At 42.3% G+C, this 14,143-nt stretch overlaps 1 protein-coding gene across 2 annotated transcripts in view; it reads left to right on the top strand.

The window, feature by feature from the left end:
- The window catches only part of LOC115088282 (heat shock factor protein 2-like), a 131,973-nt gene that overhangs the window by 113,002 nt on the left and 4,828 nt on the right, over window positions 1-14,143 (top strand). The window contains exons 10-11 of one of the 2 annotated variants that reach the window (XM_029596407.1): window positions 6,620-6,725; window positions 10,799-10,880. In XM_029596407.1, the coding sequence (XP_029452267.1) occupies window positions 6,620-6,725; window positions 10,799-10,880 (188 nt within the window). The remainder of the gene's footprint in view (window positions 1-6,619; window positions 6,726-10,798; window positions 10,881-14,143) is intronic. The other variant, XR_003855741.1, reaches the window with a different exon arrangement.

Genomic DNA, 14,143 nt, shown 5'->3' with positions numbered 1-14,143 from the left:
GAAGATTTTTGAGTCTTGGTGTGGAACCACCCATATCTCGCCACGTCAGGCGACTATCACTCAGATTCTAGATTTCTTGCAATGGGGTCTCAACATGGGGTTAGCTTTCAGTTCCCTGAGAGTTCAAGTGTCAGCTCTTGGAGCACTCTTACGTCCCCTAGACGGAGCTCCGCTTTCCTCACATCCCAATATTCTGTGGTTCCTGAAAGGAGTGAAACACGTCAAACCACCGATTTGCTATTTATGCCCCTCGTGGAGCTTAAACTTGGTGCTTCGGATTCTGGGAGGTCCGCCTTTCGAGTCTTTAAGAGGAGCCATGCTCAAGGATCTCACTTTGAAGACAGTTTTCCTGGTGTCCATTTGTTCTGCGCACCAGATCTCGGAGCTTCAAGCATTGTCGTGCAGGGAGCCTTACCTCCGCTTCACAGATTCGGGAATAACCTTGACCATAGTTCCATCTTTTTTGCCAAAGGTGATCTTGGATTTTCATTTGAATCAATCGATGGGACTCCCATCTTTTTCTGATGAGGATTCAAGAGAACTTCGACTTGATGCGGTATTTGGAAGTTACTAATGAGTTTCGCCTGTCAGACCATCTCTTTGTCCTCTGAAGTGGTCCCAAGAAGGGATACCAGGTTTCAAAGACCTCCATTGCTCGCTGGGTGAAGGAAGCAATCTCTGTTGCCTATGGGAGGGCATTAAGGCTTACTCTCTTTGAGCTCAAGCGGCTTCCTGGGCAGAAAGCCAGGTGGTCTCTCCGCAGGAAATTTGCAGAGCAGCTACCTGGAAGTCTTTGCACACATTTGCTCGTCACTATCGCTTGAACCTCCAGCCATCGGTTTTGGGTTCTTTTGGTGCTCAGGTCATTCAAGCTGGGCTATCAGGGACCCACCCTACTTAGGGAAGCTTTGGCACATCCCACGGTCTGGACTGATCCTGGTACGTACAGGGAAAAGAAAATGATTCCTTACCTGCTAATTTTCGTTCCTGTAGTACCATGGATCAGTCCAGACGCACACCCTTGGAATACGGGGGTTTTTTGGGAGCACATTTCAGCTCGACTGTCTAATTCCTGTCTCAGGACCGGTTTGCAACTGACTAGGAGTTAATTTTGCAAGTTTCGCTTAATTGGTTCAGTTTTCTGATGATTGTTTGGTTGGCTTGTTCATCCTCAGTTCAAGTTCATTTGACAGATCCATCCAAGGTGTTTTTCTTTCTTGCTTGGATATTCTTAATACTGAGGGGATACAGAGGGCGCACCAGCTAATAAGGGACTGCCTTCTCAGTTTTTGCTCTGACTCCATCTGCTGGAAGGAGGGGAGAACCCACGGTCTGGACTGATCCATGGTACTACAGGAACGAAAATTAGCAGGTAAGGAATAATTTTCTTATATCTTTTGGAAGGTACAGTCTCTAGAACTGTATAGTATTCCAAATGGGGTCTCACCAGGGACTTATACAGGGGCAATATCATCTCCTTTTTTCTGTTAACCAGTCCTCTCCCTACGCACCCAAGTATCTTTCTGTCTTTTGCCATCAACTTATCCATCTGTTTGCCCACCTTAAGGTCATCAGATACAAATCACCCCCAGACCCCACTTTTCTTTCATGCTTAGAAGAATTTCACCTCCTATACTATACCTCTCCCTTAGGATTTTGTATCCTAAATGCATACCTCTGCATTTTTCAGCATTAATTCTTAGTTGCCAGACCCTAAACCATTTCTCGAGCTTCACTAGATACTTTCTCATGTTTTCCACACTTTCCCAGCTGTCTACCTTTCGCAGATTTTGTTATTAGCAAAAAGACAAACCTTTACCAATAATCCTTCTGCAGTGTTGCTCACATAAAAATATTGAAAAGGATGGATCCCTGCATCATACCTCTAGTACTTTCCCTCTTCTCTTAGTGAACTCCAATTATTCTCTCAGGACAAGCAGGATGGTAGTCCTCACATGTGGGTGACGTCACTGGACGGAGCCCTATCATGGAAAACTTTTCTGTCAAAGTTTCTAGAAACTTTGACTGACACTGGCACACTGAGTGCACTGAGCATGCCCAGCATGCGATGATCCCTGTGCCACAGGGGTCTCCCTTCAGTCTCTTGGGTTTTTTTTGTTTTTTTCTGCGCTGCAGTTTGCCTCGCGTTCAGGAGCTCTGTGAGATTTTTCTCACAACTTTTCCTCACGGAAACACGAGGTTTTACTTCACAAATAATTTTTCCCTACATGGGTCTCCCTTCACGTACATTTCATCGACGCTCGGTGAGTACTATGCCTTATTTTTGATCTGTTCCTGTCACCTCACTAACAGTTCCCCCAGGTTAGCAACCAAATTGCGGCCTTCTTTTTCCCTAAGTCTATCACCCTCAGTCAGCCCCACGATGCCTGCGAGTATCTATCCTGTGATCCTCCACCGGGTTCATCGGGGCTAGAGGGATAGGGACATCCACAGTAACCGTTGCCGCCCTCGATGCCCCCGAAGCACCTAAATCAATGCCCTCTACTAAACAAATTGCTCCATACTCCGGGAGAAAAATCAACATTACCTACAATGGGTACAAGTCCACGGCACACGTAATATTTTAGTGAGCTTGAGCCAAGCTTATTGAATAGGTTTAGTTATGTTAGATTGAACTAGGAAAGTTGGTAGCTTTTTTGCTTCAGCTTGGAGAACACATTTAAGATCGATCGGAGCTGCTAGGGCTCGGTCTGCTAGTTCATTAGCATAGGAAGACTTATTCAGTAACCAGTCTCTGGCAATGCGCCGATTACTCGCCAAATTGTAGATAGCCAAATCTGGAATACCTAATCCACCTGCTCCCCAATGTTCCTGTAACAAAGGAGCGGTTCCCATGCCTGAGGGAGATGTCAATCAGGAATTCCAAAGCTCTCATCACTTGGGATCAAGGAAAGTTGCACAATTACAAAATCATGTCCCTGGCTTACTCAGCTTAGTTGTTGAGATCGTAATTTTGCAACCCCTGGATTTCTGAGGATATGTCTCATATTCTGTTAGGAATTCCTCGTGGATTCCTTTCTTGAATCTATAGACTAAAATGGAGGAAAGTTGCCTTGTGGTGTGAGCAAAAGGCCTTAGACCCTTTCTCCTGCTTCACACAAAAACTGCTTTATTACCTTCTACATTTGTGTGAGTTGAGTCTAAAGACCAACTCAGTAAGAGGTTATCTCGGTGCAATTGGCACCTGTCTCCAATATGTAGAAGGTAGATCCATCTCTATACAACCATTGGTTGTGCGATTCATGCAAGGCTTGCTTTATTTGGAAGCCTCCCATCAGGCCTGCTGCTGTGTCTTGGGACCTCAACATGGGACTGACCTAGCTGATGAAAGCTCTCTTTGAGCCACTGCACTCCTGTGACCTGAAGTATCTGACCTGGAAGGTCATATTTTTGGTGGCGATAACTACAGAACACAGGTTCAGTGAGCTCCATGCTCTAGTAACTTAACCATCTTATACCAAATGTTTTTATGATAGGGTGGTTCTATGCACCTATCATATGTTCCTGCCTAATGTAATGTTGGAGTTCCATCTGAGCCAGTTAGTCGTCCTTCTAATATTTTTTTTTTCCCCAGGCCACATATCCACCAAGGTGAGCAAGCACTGCTTAGTTTACAAAGCAAAAGAGCCTTGGCTTTCTTCCTGGAGCAGACTGAAGCACATAGAAAGTTTTCCCAGATTTTGTTTATATGACACTAACAAATGGAATTGCCAATGCCAAACAGACATGATGTGTCCTACGAATGCCGGTATATAAAAAATGTTAAATAAATAAATAAATAATCCTTCTGTTATGCCTATGTGGGCCTGGATCTGGTAGGTCATGTCAAGGTTCGTAATGTTAGAGCCATGGCAGCATTGGTAGCCTATCTAAGATCAGTCTCATGGAAGAGATCTTCAAAGCTGTGATGTAGAGTTCTCTCCACACATTCACATCATACTAATGATTAGCCATGGACTTCCAACTTGATAATAGGTTTCGCCAGTTTGTAAAGGCAGAATCCCTTTGTGATGTAGAACCAAACTCTATCTTTCTTAGGGCCCATTGTTTTTGTTCCAGGTTGCTGCATTACAAGAAAAATATAACTAAAAAAGGCTAGTTGCTACCAATTAAAAGTTTTTGATGTATCTATTGGTACTGTTTTGGTTTCCCCTTTGTTCGTTTGGCACAGTCTGTATCTAGGGATTCTCCATTTGAGGACTACAATCTTGTTTGTCTTAAGAGAAAGCAGAATTGCTTACTTTGTAACGAGTGCTCCAAAGACACCAATTCCTCATGAAACCCACCTTACCTCCCTTTGGAGTTGGCTTCTGTCAGGTATAACTAAGAAACTAGACCAAAGGGTCCCCTGCATGGAAATATGGAATCATGGCAGCCTGCACATGCCCAGTAGGCCACAGTCAAAGTTCTAGAAATTTTGACATAAATGTTTGACTGGGTCTATCAGATGAGGTCACCCACTTGTGATGACTGTGATCCTGCTGTCTTCTATTATAGGTAAGCAATTCTGCTGTCTCCGTATACTTTAGTTTTCCACAAGAGTAGGTTTCAGAATTCATCCAAAATTTCTACCAAACGTTTTCTCAATTTCATTTAAATCAATCCATTATGTTAACAAAATGTTTTCCAGAATCCCAGATAAGTAAAAGGCCAGCTGATTTCTTCATACATTGGACTGCAGAAGAACTTTGTTCCATTTACAAAGAGAGACGTCTTCACAACTTGACACCTCAACTCCATTCAAACAGGATTCTTCAGATACAAAAAAAATGCTTTTTCAACTTAGATATCTGATTGATTATAACAATAGTATATGCAATCAGGACAACATCTTTAAAATAAAATAAAGCTCATCAAGTCAGGGATACAGCAATTTCATTACCACATCTTGTCCTGCCTCTATAGAAGATACATGCCATCTGGTCTTCCATTCATACCTTACTGCTCATTGTTGTCTAGAAAATGTTTCACATCAAGACAACAGCTTTGGACAAGTAGTTCTAAAGAGCTTGATTCCTTGAACTCTTCCCTCCAGTTTCTAGCAAAAATACAGGTTGCATGTTCCACTGTTAAGTAGGAGCATAATAACAATTTCATGCAACCCTCACCTTGGGGGTCTCCACTTGTGTAGCTTTCTGTCCTGCTTGTCTACAGAAGTAAAGTTGCTCACGTGTAACAAGTGTTCTCCATAGACAGCAAGACAAATCAGCCACACAATCTGTCCTTCCCGTTAGAGTTGAAGGTTAGCTTGCTGTATAGACGGAGATAACTCATTCAATTGTGGCCGCACAGGAATACCCTTGCATGCTCAGAAAAGCCACTAAAGTTTTCCTGAGTTCTGGGTGAGCTTTTCCATCTCTGTGCCATCAAATGTCACCTACTTGTGTGACCAATTTTTCCTGATGTCTACCATTATCTGTTCTAGGTGAGCAACTTTGCTTTACCATCCCTCTTGTATCGCAGGCACACCACTAGAACCAGGCATAACGACCTTATGCTGATAGGAATCATTCTTCCCTTTGTGATACTTTTCTTACTCTTAGTGGTATTGTCAGTTGTCTGCTAGGTCCAGGTTCATTTCTCCTAAGAGTACAGCTAGAATTTAACAAAACAAACTACAGCTGCTGCCTTAATTCAGGATTAAACTCCTAAGTCTCAACTTCCTTGTAATCGTAGGAGGAAGTGGTGCCTGGGGAAGAATGATAGGAAAGACAACTGGTGAGATTAATATTTAGGAGTAGAAAAGAGAGGAAGAGAAAATTACTAACAATAGTTACACTTTAGAGCACTAGTTCCCAAACCTGACCTGTTAATACCACAGGTTATCCATAGTGAATGTGCATGAGATAAATTTGCATATATTGGGTCTTCGGTGTGTGCAAATTAATTTCAGGTGCATTCGTTTTGGATATCCTGGCTGTGGGTTCAGTAGAACAGGTTTAAGAGTCAGCTGCATTTAGGCTGTATATGTTTTTATTTTTTAGTTGTAGAAAGCATTTTATATCTTGGGCCCTGACATCAAGGAATGAGTAGTCCCAAGTGCCATTTACAGAACTCAGAAAAAAGGTGTCTGCTTTTTTGAATCTAATCCCTATCTTGCATTCTTTCTCTCCTTTCTCCACACTGTTGTCTCCAGCAACCTGTCTCTTGGTCCATCCCTCCCCCAGTTATCTATTCACTCAGATTTAACTGGGCTTCTTTACATGAACACAGGATACAGAAATGTCTTCAATACATTATAAAGCACACTTGTGTCACTTTTTTTATTGGCATTACCCACAACAGTTAGTTACCAAGTTCACTGGTACCGGCTGGTTAGCACTTGCCAGCTTTTGCTCATGCTTGCAAGTGGAGTAAGCGAGCACCATGCCTTAAAATGCTATAGTAGGTGTTGATTCTGTATGAGGAGTAATGTGTCGTCCTAGCATGCTCCACCCTGAGCTCAGGTAGGAAGCATTAGCCAGAGGAAACTTGGGGTGGATTAATTTGTCCTATTTCTTGTGGTGTCTTCCTCATGTATTCTTTTGCAGCAGTCTACTTTTTAGTATCTTTTAAAAATATCAAAGAAGGTTTTTATCATTCTTTGCCTGTTTTTCAGAGTTGAGCTGATGGATTATCTGGACAGTATTGACTGCAGCCTGGAGGACTTCCAAGCCATGCTGTCAGGGAAGCAGTTCAGCATAGACCCAGATTTGCTGGTAGATGTATGTAGTTTTTGGAACAGCTTTCTATTCCAAACAGTTTAACTAGAGCTCTAACTTTGCTTGAGGCAAAACATGTTTTGAATGTTTTGGGATGGAGAATGAGAAGTATGAGAGGGGAGGGGGGGGGGGGGGAGAGATCTTTTTCATTTTCTTCCCAAGGCTAAAAGTGGAAAAATTGGCAATTTTGCAAAATTCTATTTTTCCATTTCTAGTCTTGAGAAGAAAATGGAAAAAGCTTTTTTACACACACTGTTCTGGGTTGTTTGTTTTTGGGGTTTTTTTTTGGGGGGGGGGTTTGGTGTGGTTTGTTTGTTTTTCTGGGCCTTCACATCTCTAGTCTTATAGCAACTAACTAGAGAACCTTTCTACTGTAGGCTGCCATCCACTAAATGTCAACCTCTTCACTTAGCAATGTTGGACATTGTCACTTGACATTGGATGAAGAGGAAATCTGCATAGGAGATAGATACAGTTGTAGCGGCATGTGCTCTAAGAATAGCAGCCTTCCTCGCGATATTGGAAGATTCAGTAATATATTTCCACACAGATTTGTTATTGTAAGACTAATAATTTCTTACTAGCGCCATACAAGAGTGCTCATTGATTCTGACATTTGGTGACACTAATAGAAATGAAATTGGTAAGTGTTTTAAAAATAAATAAATAAACAGAAAAAGTCTTCTTGTATAACTAGCCTTAACGGTTTCTTCTGAGTCTCTTTGTTAGCTGCAGTGGGGGACCTAATTGAGTTTCCTGTCTTTTTGCTGTCCCTTAGTGGTTGCATTCAGAAGCAAAGTGACCCCACAAGGAGGGAGTCCTTATCCCAAGCTAACTCCTTCAGGGACCGATGCAATAAGGCACACGCTGAAAACAGGAGCTTGTATTGAGCGCCCGTTTTCCTAGCACGTGTGCAGCCATATTCCCTGGGCACCTTATGCAATATTTAAATGAGGCAGTGTTTAAAAAAAAAAAAAGTACACAGAAAAATGAGTGTCCAGTATGAACGTCCATTTATCCCATTTCTTTTTTTGCTATAATTCACTTCAGCAATTTCAGCAAATTATTAGGCGCCCTTGATATGGACGTCCAAATTGTGTGGCCATAAGAAAAATGGGTTTCTTTTAATCAAGGCAAAATATACAAATATTTTTCTCCACCAAAAGTAGTAAATTAGTGTCTGTGAGGGGGAGGACACACTTATCACAATACAGAGAACCTATTTTATATATTTTATAGTTTTTCGTGAGCTCTTGACTGCTGACTTTACTCAACTTCTGAGACTGGAGTTAAATTTACAGTATTAAAAGTGTATGTTGGGCACCTAGCACTTTACTGCATAGAGAGTAATAGCTAATGTCCTCATCTACGTGCAGTATCAGGTTCGCATTGGTTAGTGAGCATGTTTTGGACGCGCTGACCTCCTTACTGCATCTAGTGCTAGTCTAGCACGTCCAAAACGCGTGTCCAACCACATGTAAACCCGTGCTCTAGGCTGGGCACACTTTACTGCATCAGCCCCTCAGTGTGTCTGTCTGACCAGCCAGGTTTGCCTGCCGATAAGTCTGTTTCCTAGGTAAAATTAGTTTGTCAAGACTAAGTGGATTAGATTTGCATGTTTAAATTGTGGCTGAATGACCATGGAGCCTGAACTTGTGGCCTGGATGGTGTGTGGTTGATGAAGGCTAATGGAGACAGTGCAGAGAAGTTTGCTTGTTTGAAGTTTGTTTAAGAATACATTTTTAAGATATCAGTTTGCATAGTTACTCAAAGTAGTGCAGATGCTGTTAGTCCAATTGGATATGGAGAGATGGAGGTCAACAGGTTGTACTTGATACCTCTTTATTAGATTAACACATTGTTAATTCTAAACAAACCACTGCACAATATGTAATATAAAACTTTAATGAGAGAAAGACAGAAACAAAGGGGATTGGGACTGGGACCGGAACAAAGTACAAGGAAAATAGTTTGTTCCAGGGAGCAACAGGTATATACAATTGTATAATCACCCAGTCACCCGATGTTCCAGTAATATGCATAACCTTATATACCCTTCATACTGACCAATCAGAGCATATTCAGAGTGTTGTTTCTCTGAAACTTCTAGGTTAAACTTCCAGGTTAAAGCACCTTTTAAGCTTTAACCCGTACGCTCTTTGGTAATACGTTGTAATACGTTATAATTTCTTCCTGCCTTATCTTCCTTCCAGCTTGTTGCAAGCTTCCAAGTTCTCCTCCCCTGTTGATTGTAACTTTGACTTATTCCTACCTATTGTTATCTTCGTTCAATTGAATTGTTACTCCAGTTATACCCCTTGTTAAATGTAAACCGATCCGATATGGTTATTTACTATGAAGGTCGGTATATATAAAACTGTTAAATAAATAGATAAGTGCAGGGCATCTGATTTGGGAATGTATTAGACCAATCAGCTAATGGGTCTGGGGTGTTGGCTGGCTGCATTCCAGCACGGAGTCAAAGTCCTCTGCATTCTTTGTCTAACACAGGAATACAGCACAAAGGGGTGTCAGAAAGACAGTGCATACCTACAACATTTCATAGCAGTTTGAGAGCTCTGTTCCTGTCTGCATTGACCTGATTAAGGGAGCAGAGCTTCCAAAATACTAGTCAGAAATGTATTAAGTTGCGCCAATAAAAAGTAGATCCAATTTATTATTTAATTTCACTTAGGCCAATGCAAACTAGCGCTCAGGTTAACCTGTGGTTGGATGCATGTTTTGGACGCGCTAGATTAACTCCCGATGCAGTAAGGAGATTATCGTGGCCAAAATGCAAGTCCAAATGAACGCGTATAGCGCTCATCACAAGTAAATGCCATGTAGATGAGGCTATTAGCTATACCCCTGGCTGCAAAAAATTGCAGGGCGCCCAACGCACACTTTTTAACATGACAAATTTAACACCAGCCCTGGAGCTGGCGTAAATTCTTACCGCCCGTCAAGGGCTCAACTATAAAATAAAAAATACTGCTTTTCTATGGTTCTTCCTATTTAGTATCACCACGATACTATGATCTCCTCCTTCCGATAACTAAAAATTTAAAAAAATGAAAGACTTGATGAAGAAAAAATTTGGGGGCGCACAATATACAGCTCCAGGCCGTGTATATTGTGTGTATGTGTGTGTGTATTTGTGCCAGTAAACTATCTGCAGCAGGATAAAACGGATGCTCATATTGAGCGTGCATTTTCCTAACCCACACACAGCTATGTCTCCTGGGCGCCTGATGCTTTTGAGCACGAGGGACACAATGTAACCCTAGCCTGTCCTTTTTAGTGTGGCAGCTCATTAGAATATTGCATCGCACACAGAAAGAACGAACACCCAGTTTGGTTGCACGTTTTTACGCATGCAGTATTGCTTCAGCCCCTCGGTTATTCCAGAAATTACATACAATAGTATCAGTTAATTGACAGTAAGAAAGCAAAGAGCTCATCCTGACAGATAAAGCTGAACATAAGGTATTATTTTTATTTATTTATTTATTTATTTATTTATTTATTTATTTATTTAGAACTTTTCTATACCAAATTTCCAGTAACAGAATTACTGATCAATTCGGTTTACATTTTGAACAATAACAGTGACAAGTAAATGTCTTACAAAGAACAGGTGTAAATAACTTGGAAATAAATATATGGGCTTAATAACAAAGAAATATAATATACATAGCCTAAGTAGGCAGAGTTTTGGACTGCCAAGGAGTTGAAGTTGAATTGAATAATTCTTTGGAGAATTCTTTGTGTTGTTCTTAGGGTATTCATAGAGGGTTCAAAGAATTTTTTTAGAGTTGTACTTGTCTAGTTCTTGTGTAGTTCTCTTGTAGGTTATTGAAAATAACTGAGGATCTTAATTAGTTCTCTTTATAATTCGATTGGAAATGACCTAAAGGGGACCTTGGCAGAGATAATTCAGCAGACTGATGTTATGGAAAAGCTTGGTGGAAGAGCCAAGTCTTAAGTCTTTTTTTGAAGATAATGTGGTATTATATAAAAATAATAGTTTAAAAAGTAGCAACTACTGAGATTTTTGTTTTATTCTTTTTTGGCAGGACTCCAAAAGTGTTCAGTCTGTGAAGAGCAGCAGAGTTAATGCAGGTCCTGAAGAGACCAAACATTCCAGTCATAAATCAGGTAAATACATTAGGGTGTGGGTATTTTTGTTGCTGGCTTTTTTTTTTTTTATTCAAGTATAGCATTGTCTGAGCTTAATAAATAGAAAAAGCCGTGCTAAGCAGACCTTATTTGAATGAACAGATGAAAAGTACTTGCAATAATTGCTTTGTAGAGTGTGCTATTTCAGAGAATCTATTTGTGACATTCAGCAGGTTTCCTAGGACAGTTTCCTGTGGGACCAGCTGTGTTCAGATAGTGGGGGAGAAGCTTCTTTTGCATTTTTCAGTCGATTAAACTAGTTAGGAATTGCTCTTGAGTATATCTGTATAATGTGTAAATGTGCCTGCTGGTAACATGTTATGGGATTGGTGGCTCCCAGCAGTAGTTTGTTGGGTTTTTATTTTATTTTATGGTTGTAAGGTGGGGGAGTTTCAATTTATCTGCGTTATGTTATTTTTAAGTTTGTTGTATTCTCCGAAGACTAGCAGGAATGGTGGCCCCTCACGCATGGGTGACATCAGATGGAGCCCCAACATGGAAAACTTATGTCAAAGTTTCTAGAACTTTGACTTGGCACAATGAGCATGTTCAGCATGCCCTATGCCATGCGACCACGTGGGGGTCCCTCGCCAGTCTCTCTCTTTCTGTGGAGCTGTAAGCTTTGCGGTGTAAGTGAGCTCACTTTGGCTTTTTGGCCTTGTGGAAAACTTTTTTTCTGTTTTTTTTTCACTGTTAAGAACATAAGAAATTGCCATGCTGGGTCAGACCAAGGGTCCATCAAGCCCAGCATCCTGTTTCCAACAGAGGCCAAACCAGGCCACAAGAACCTGGCAATTACCCAAATACCAAGAAGATCTCATGCTACTGATGCAATTAATAGCAGTGGCTATTCCCTAAGTAAATTTTATTTAATAGCAGTTAATGGACTTCTCCAAGAACTTATCCAAACCTTTTTTTGAACCTAGCTACACTAACTGCACTAACCACATCCTCTGGCAACAAATTCCAGAGCTTAATTGTGCAATGAGTGAAAAAGAATTTTCTACGATTAATCTTAAATGTGCTACTTGCTAACTTCATGGAATGCCCCCTAGTCCTTCTATTATCTGAAAGTGTAAATAACCGATTCACATCTACTCGTTCAAGACCTCTCATGATCTTAAAGACCTCTATCATATCCCCCCTCAGCCGTCTCTTCTCCAAGCTGAACAGCTCTAACCTCTTCAGCCTTTCCTCATAGGGGAGCTGTTCATCCCCTTTATCATTTTGGTTGCCCTTATCTGTACCTTCTCCATTGCAACTATATCCTTTTTGAGATGCGGCGACCAGAATTGTACACAGTATTCAAGGTACGGTCTTACCATGGAGCGATATAGAAGCATTGTGACATTTTCCGTTGTATTAACCATTCCCTTCCTAATAATTCCTAACATTGTTTGCTTTTTTGACTGCTGCAGCACACTGAACTGACAATTTTAAAGTATTATCCACTATGATGCCTAGATCTTTTTCCTGGTTGGTAGTTCCTAATATGGAACCTAACATCGTGTAACTACAGCAAGGGTTATTTTTCCCTATGTGCAACACCTTGCACTTGTCCACATTAAATGTTTTTATGGTTTTTTTCAGCATTTGACGCCGGGTCCATCTTGTTAGTATTCCTAGTCAGGGTTAACTACACTTCTGGTAAGTTTTTTCTTTCGCAGTCAATTCCCTGCTGGGCATCGACGCCCACCGCCATCTATTTTGATTTTGCGTCCCTTTTATTTTGTCCTGTCATGGCCATGTCTGGTTTTCATCTATGGCAGAGGACCATGGCTATTACAGACCCTCACGAGACGTGTCCTGCCCCTGGAGGCATCGCATGACGACTGGGGTTGCCACTTATATGCCCAAATAATCCCAAAGGGACATTGTCTTTGGCTTGATAAGATGGAACAGCTTTTTGGGCCGAGGAAGACTGAGCCATCCGTGGCATCAGCATCAATGGACCTTGAAGCTGTACCAATGAACACCACAACATTAGCGGGATCGTCAGTGCTGTCAGCGGATAGGAGTGCCTGAGACAGACTACAGTCTATCTTCTCCCCTTGTCAACCCCCATTATCCCTATAACCTTATTTTTGTACACCGTTATGATGGCATTATTTTGACGTTTCCAAATGACAGTATATAAAACTCTTTAAATAAATAAAGGATATCAGGCTCCTCGGTACTGGGGAAGGACTGGGCCAAGCATAGAGGGAAGCTGAAGAAGCATCGGCACTGGTCCCTGTCTATGCACGATACAGGGCATGAGGCTGTACCGGCTCATGCAACATTTCTCCCAAAGTGACCCCGTATTGAGGAGCGCCAGTCCTCCATCAGTGTTGGGGGTCTGTGATGATCTCCACCAGTCCTGATGCCAGTCACCAATCCGCCTCATAGTTCCGAAAAGGATCTGGGGGCACCTCGTTGGTGTTTGAATCTGCTCTCAAGAGGGCCAAGCATTCTTTGACCCATTCCTCGGTGCCCCTAGGGAAGGACCACAGAGGAGTGGATGCTTTTGGGAGGAAAGTGTTTCAGGAGGCCATGTTCATTGCCCGCATAGCTTCCTATCAGCTCTAAATGAGCCGGTACTCGTGAGACATCTGGAAGCAGGTGCAGGTGGCGGCCAAGCAGCTGCCTCAACAGCAGCAGATACCCTCATATCACTGGTGCATAAGGGCCTGGAGTGTGGAAAAACAATAGGTCCGAGTGACCTACAATGTTTGAGACTGCATCAAGGGTCTCTGCAATGGCAATCGGCACCTGCAGAAAGGCATGCCTGCGGGCTTCAGATCTCCAACCGGAGGTACATGAAAGACTGACTGATGTGCCGTGTACTGAGAAGAATCTCTTCGAATTTAGGGTGCGGGATGTGGTGGCCCAGCAACAGGACCACCACAAAGCCCTCCAACAACTCTCCACCATTCTGGACCTGTCGTCATCTTCTCGGAGGTCGGTGAGATAGAGACTGAGGAAGTCTTTGATTCACCAGAGGAAGTGCTATCCTCTGCCCCCTCGCTCCCGACATCAGCATCAGGGCTCCTGCGGCTATCCCAGGCAGCAGTGAGCCCCTAAGCCCCAGCCGGCGCCTCAGTCAACTCCAGAGACAGGGTTTTGACTGGGTCATAGGACGCATAGGCCAGTCACCAGTATCCAGGTCGTTGGACCCTCCGGTCGGGGCAGGCTGCAGTTCTTTGCAAACCTCGGACCAGTAGGTTCTTTATATCGTTCTTCAAGGTTACCAATTGAATCTA

The sequence above is a fragment of the Rhinatrema bivittatum genome, chromosome 3, assembly GCF_901001135.1.
Source record: "Rhinatrema bivittatum chromosome 3, aRhiBiv1.1, whole genome shotgun sequence".
NCBI classification, from domain to species: domain Eukaryota; kingdom Metazoa; phylum Chordata; class Amphibia; order Gymnophiona; family Rhinatrematidae; genus Rhinatrema; species Rhinatrema bivittatum.
This window is presented reverse-complemented; position numbering and strand designations above follow the sequence as displayed.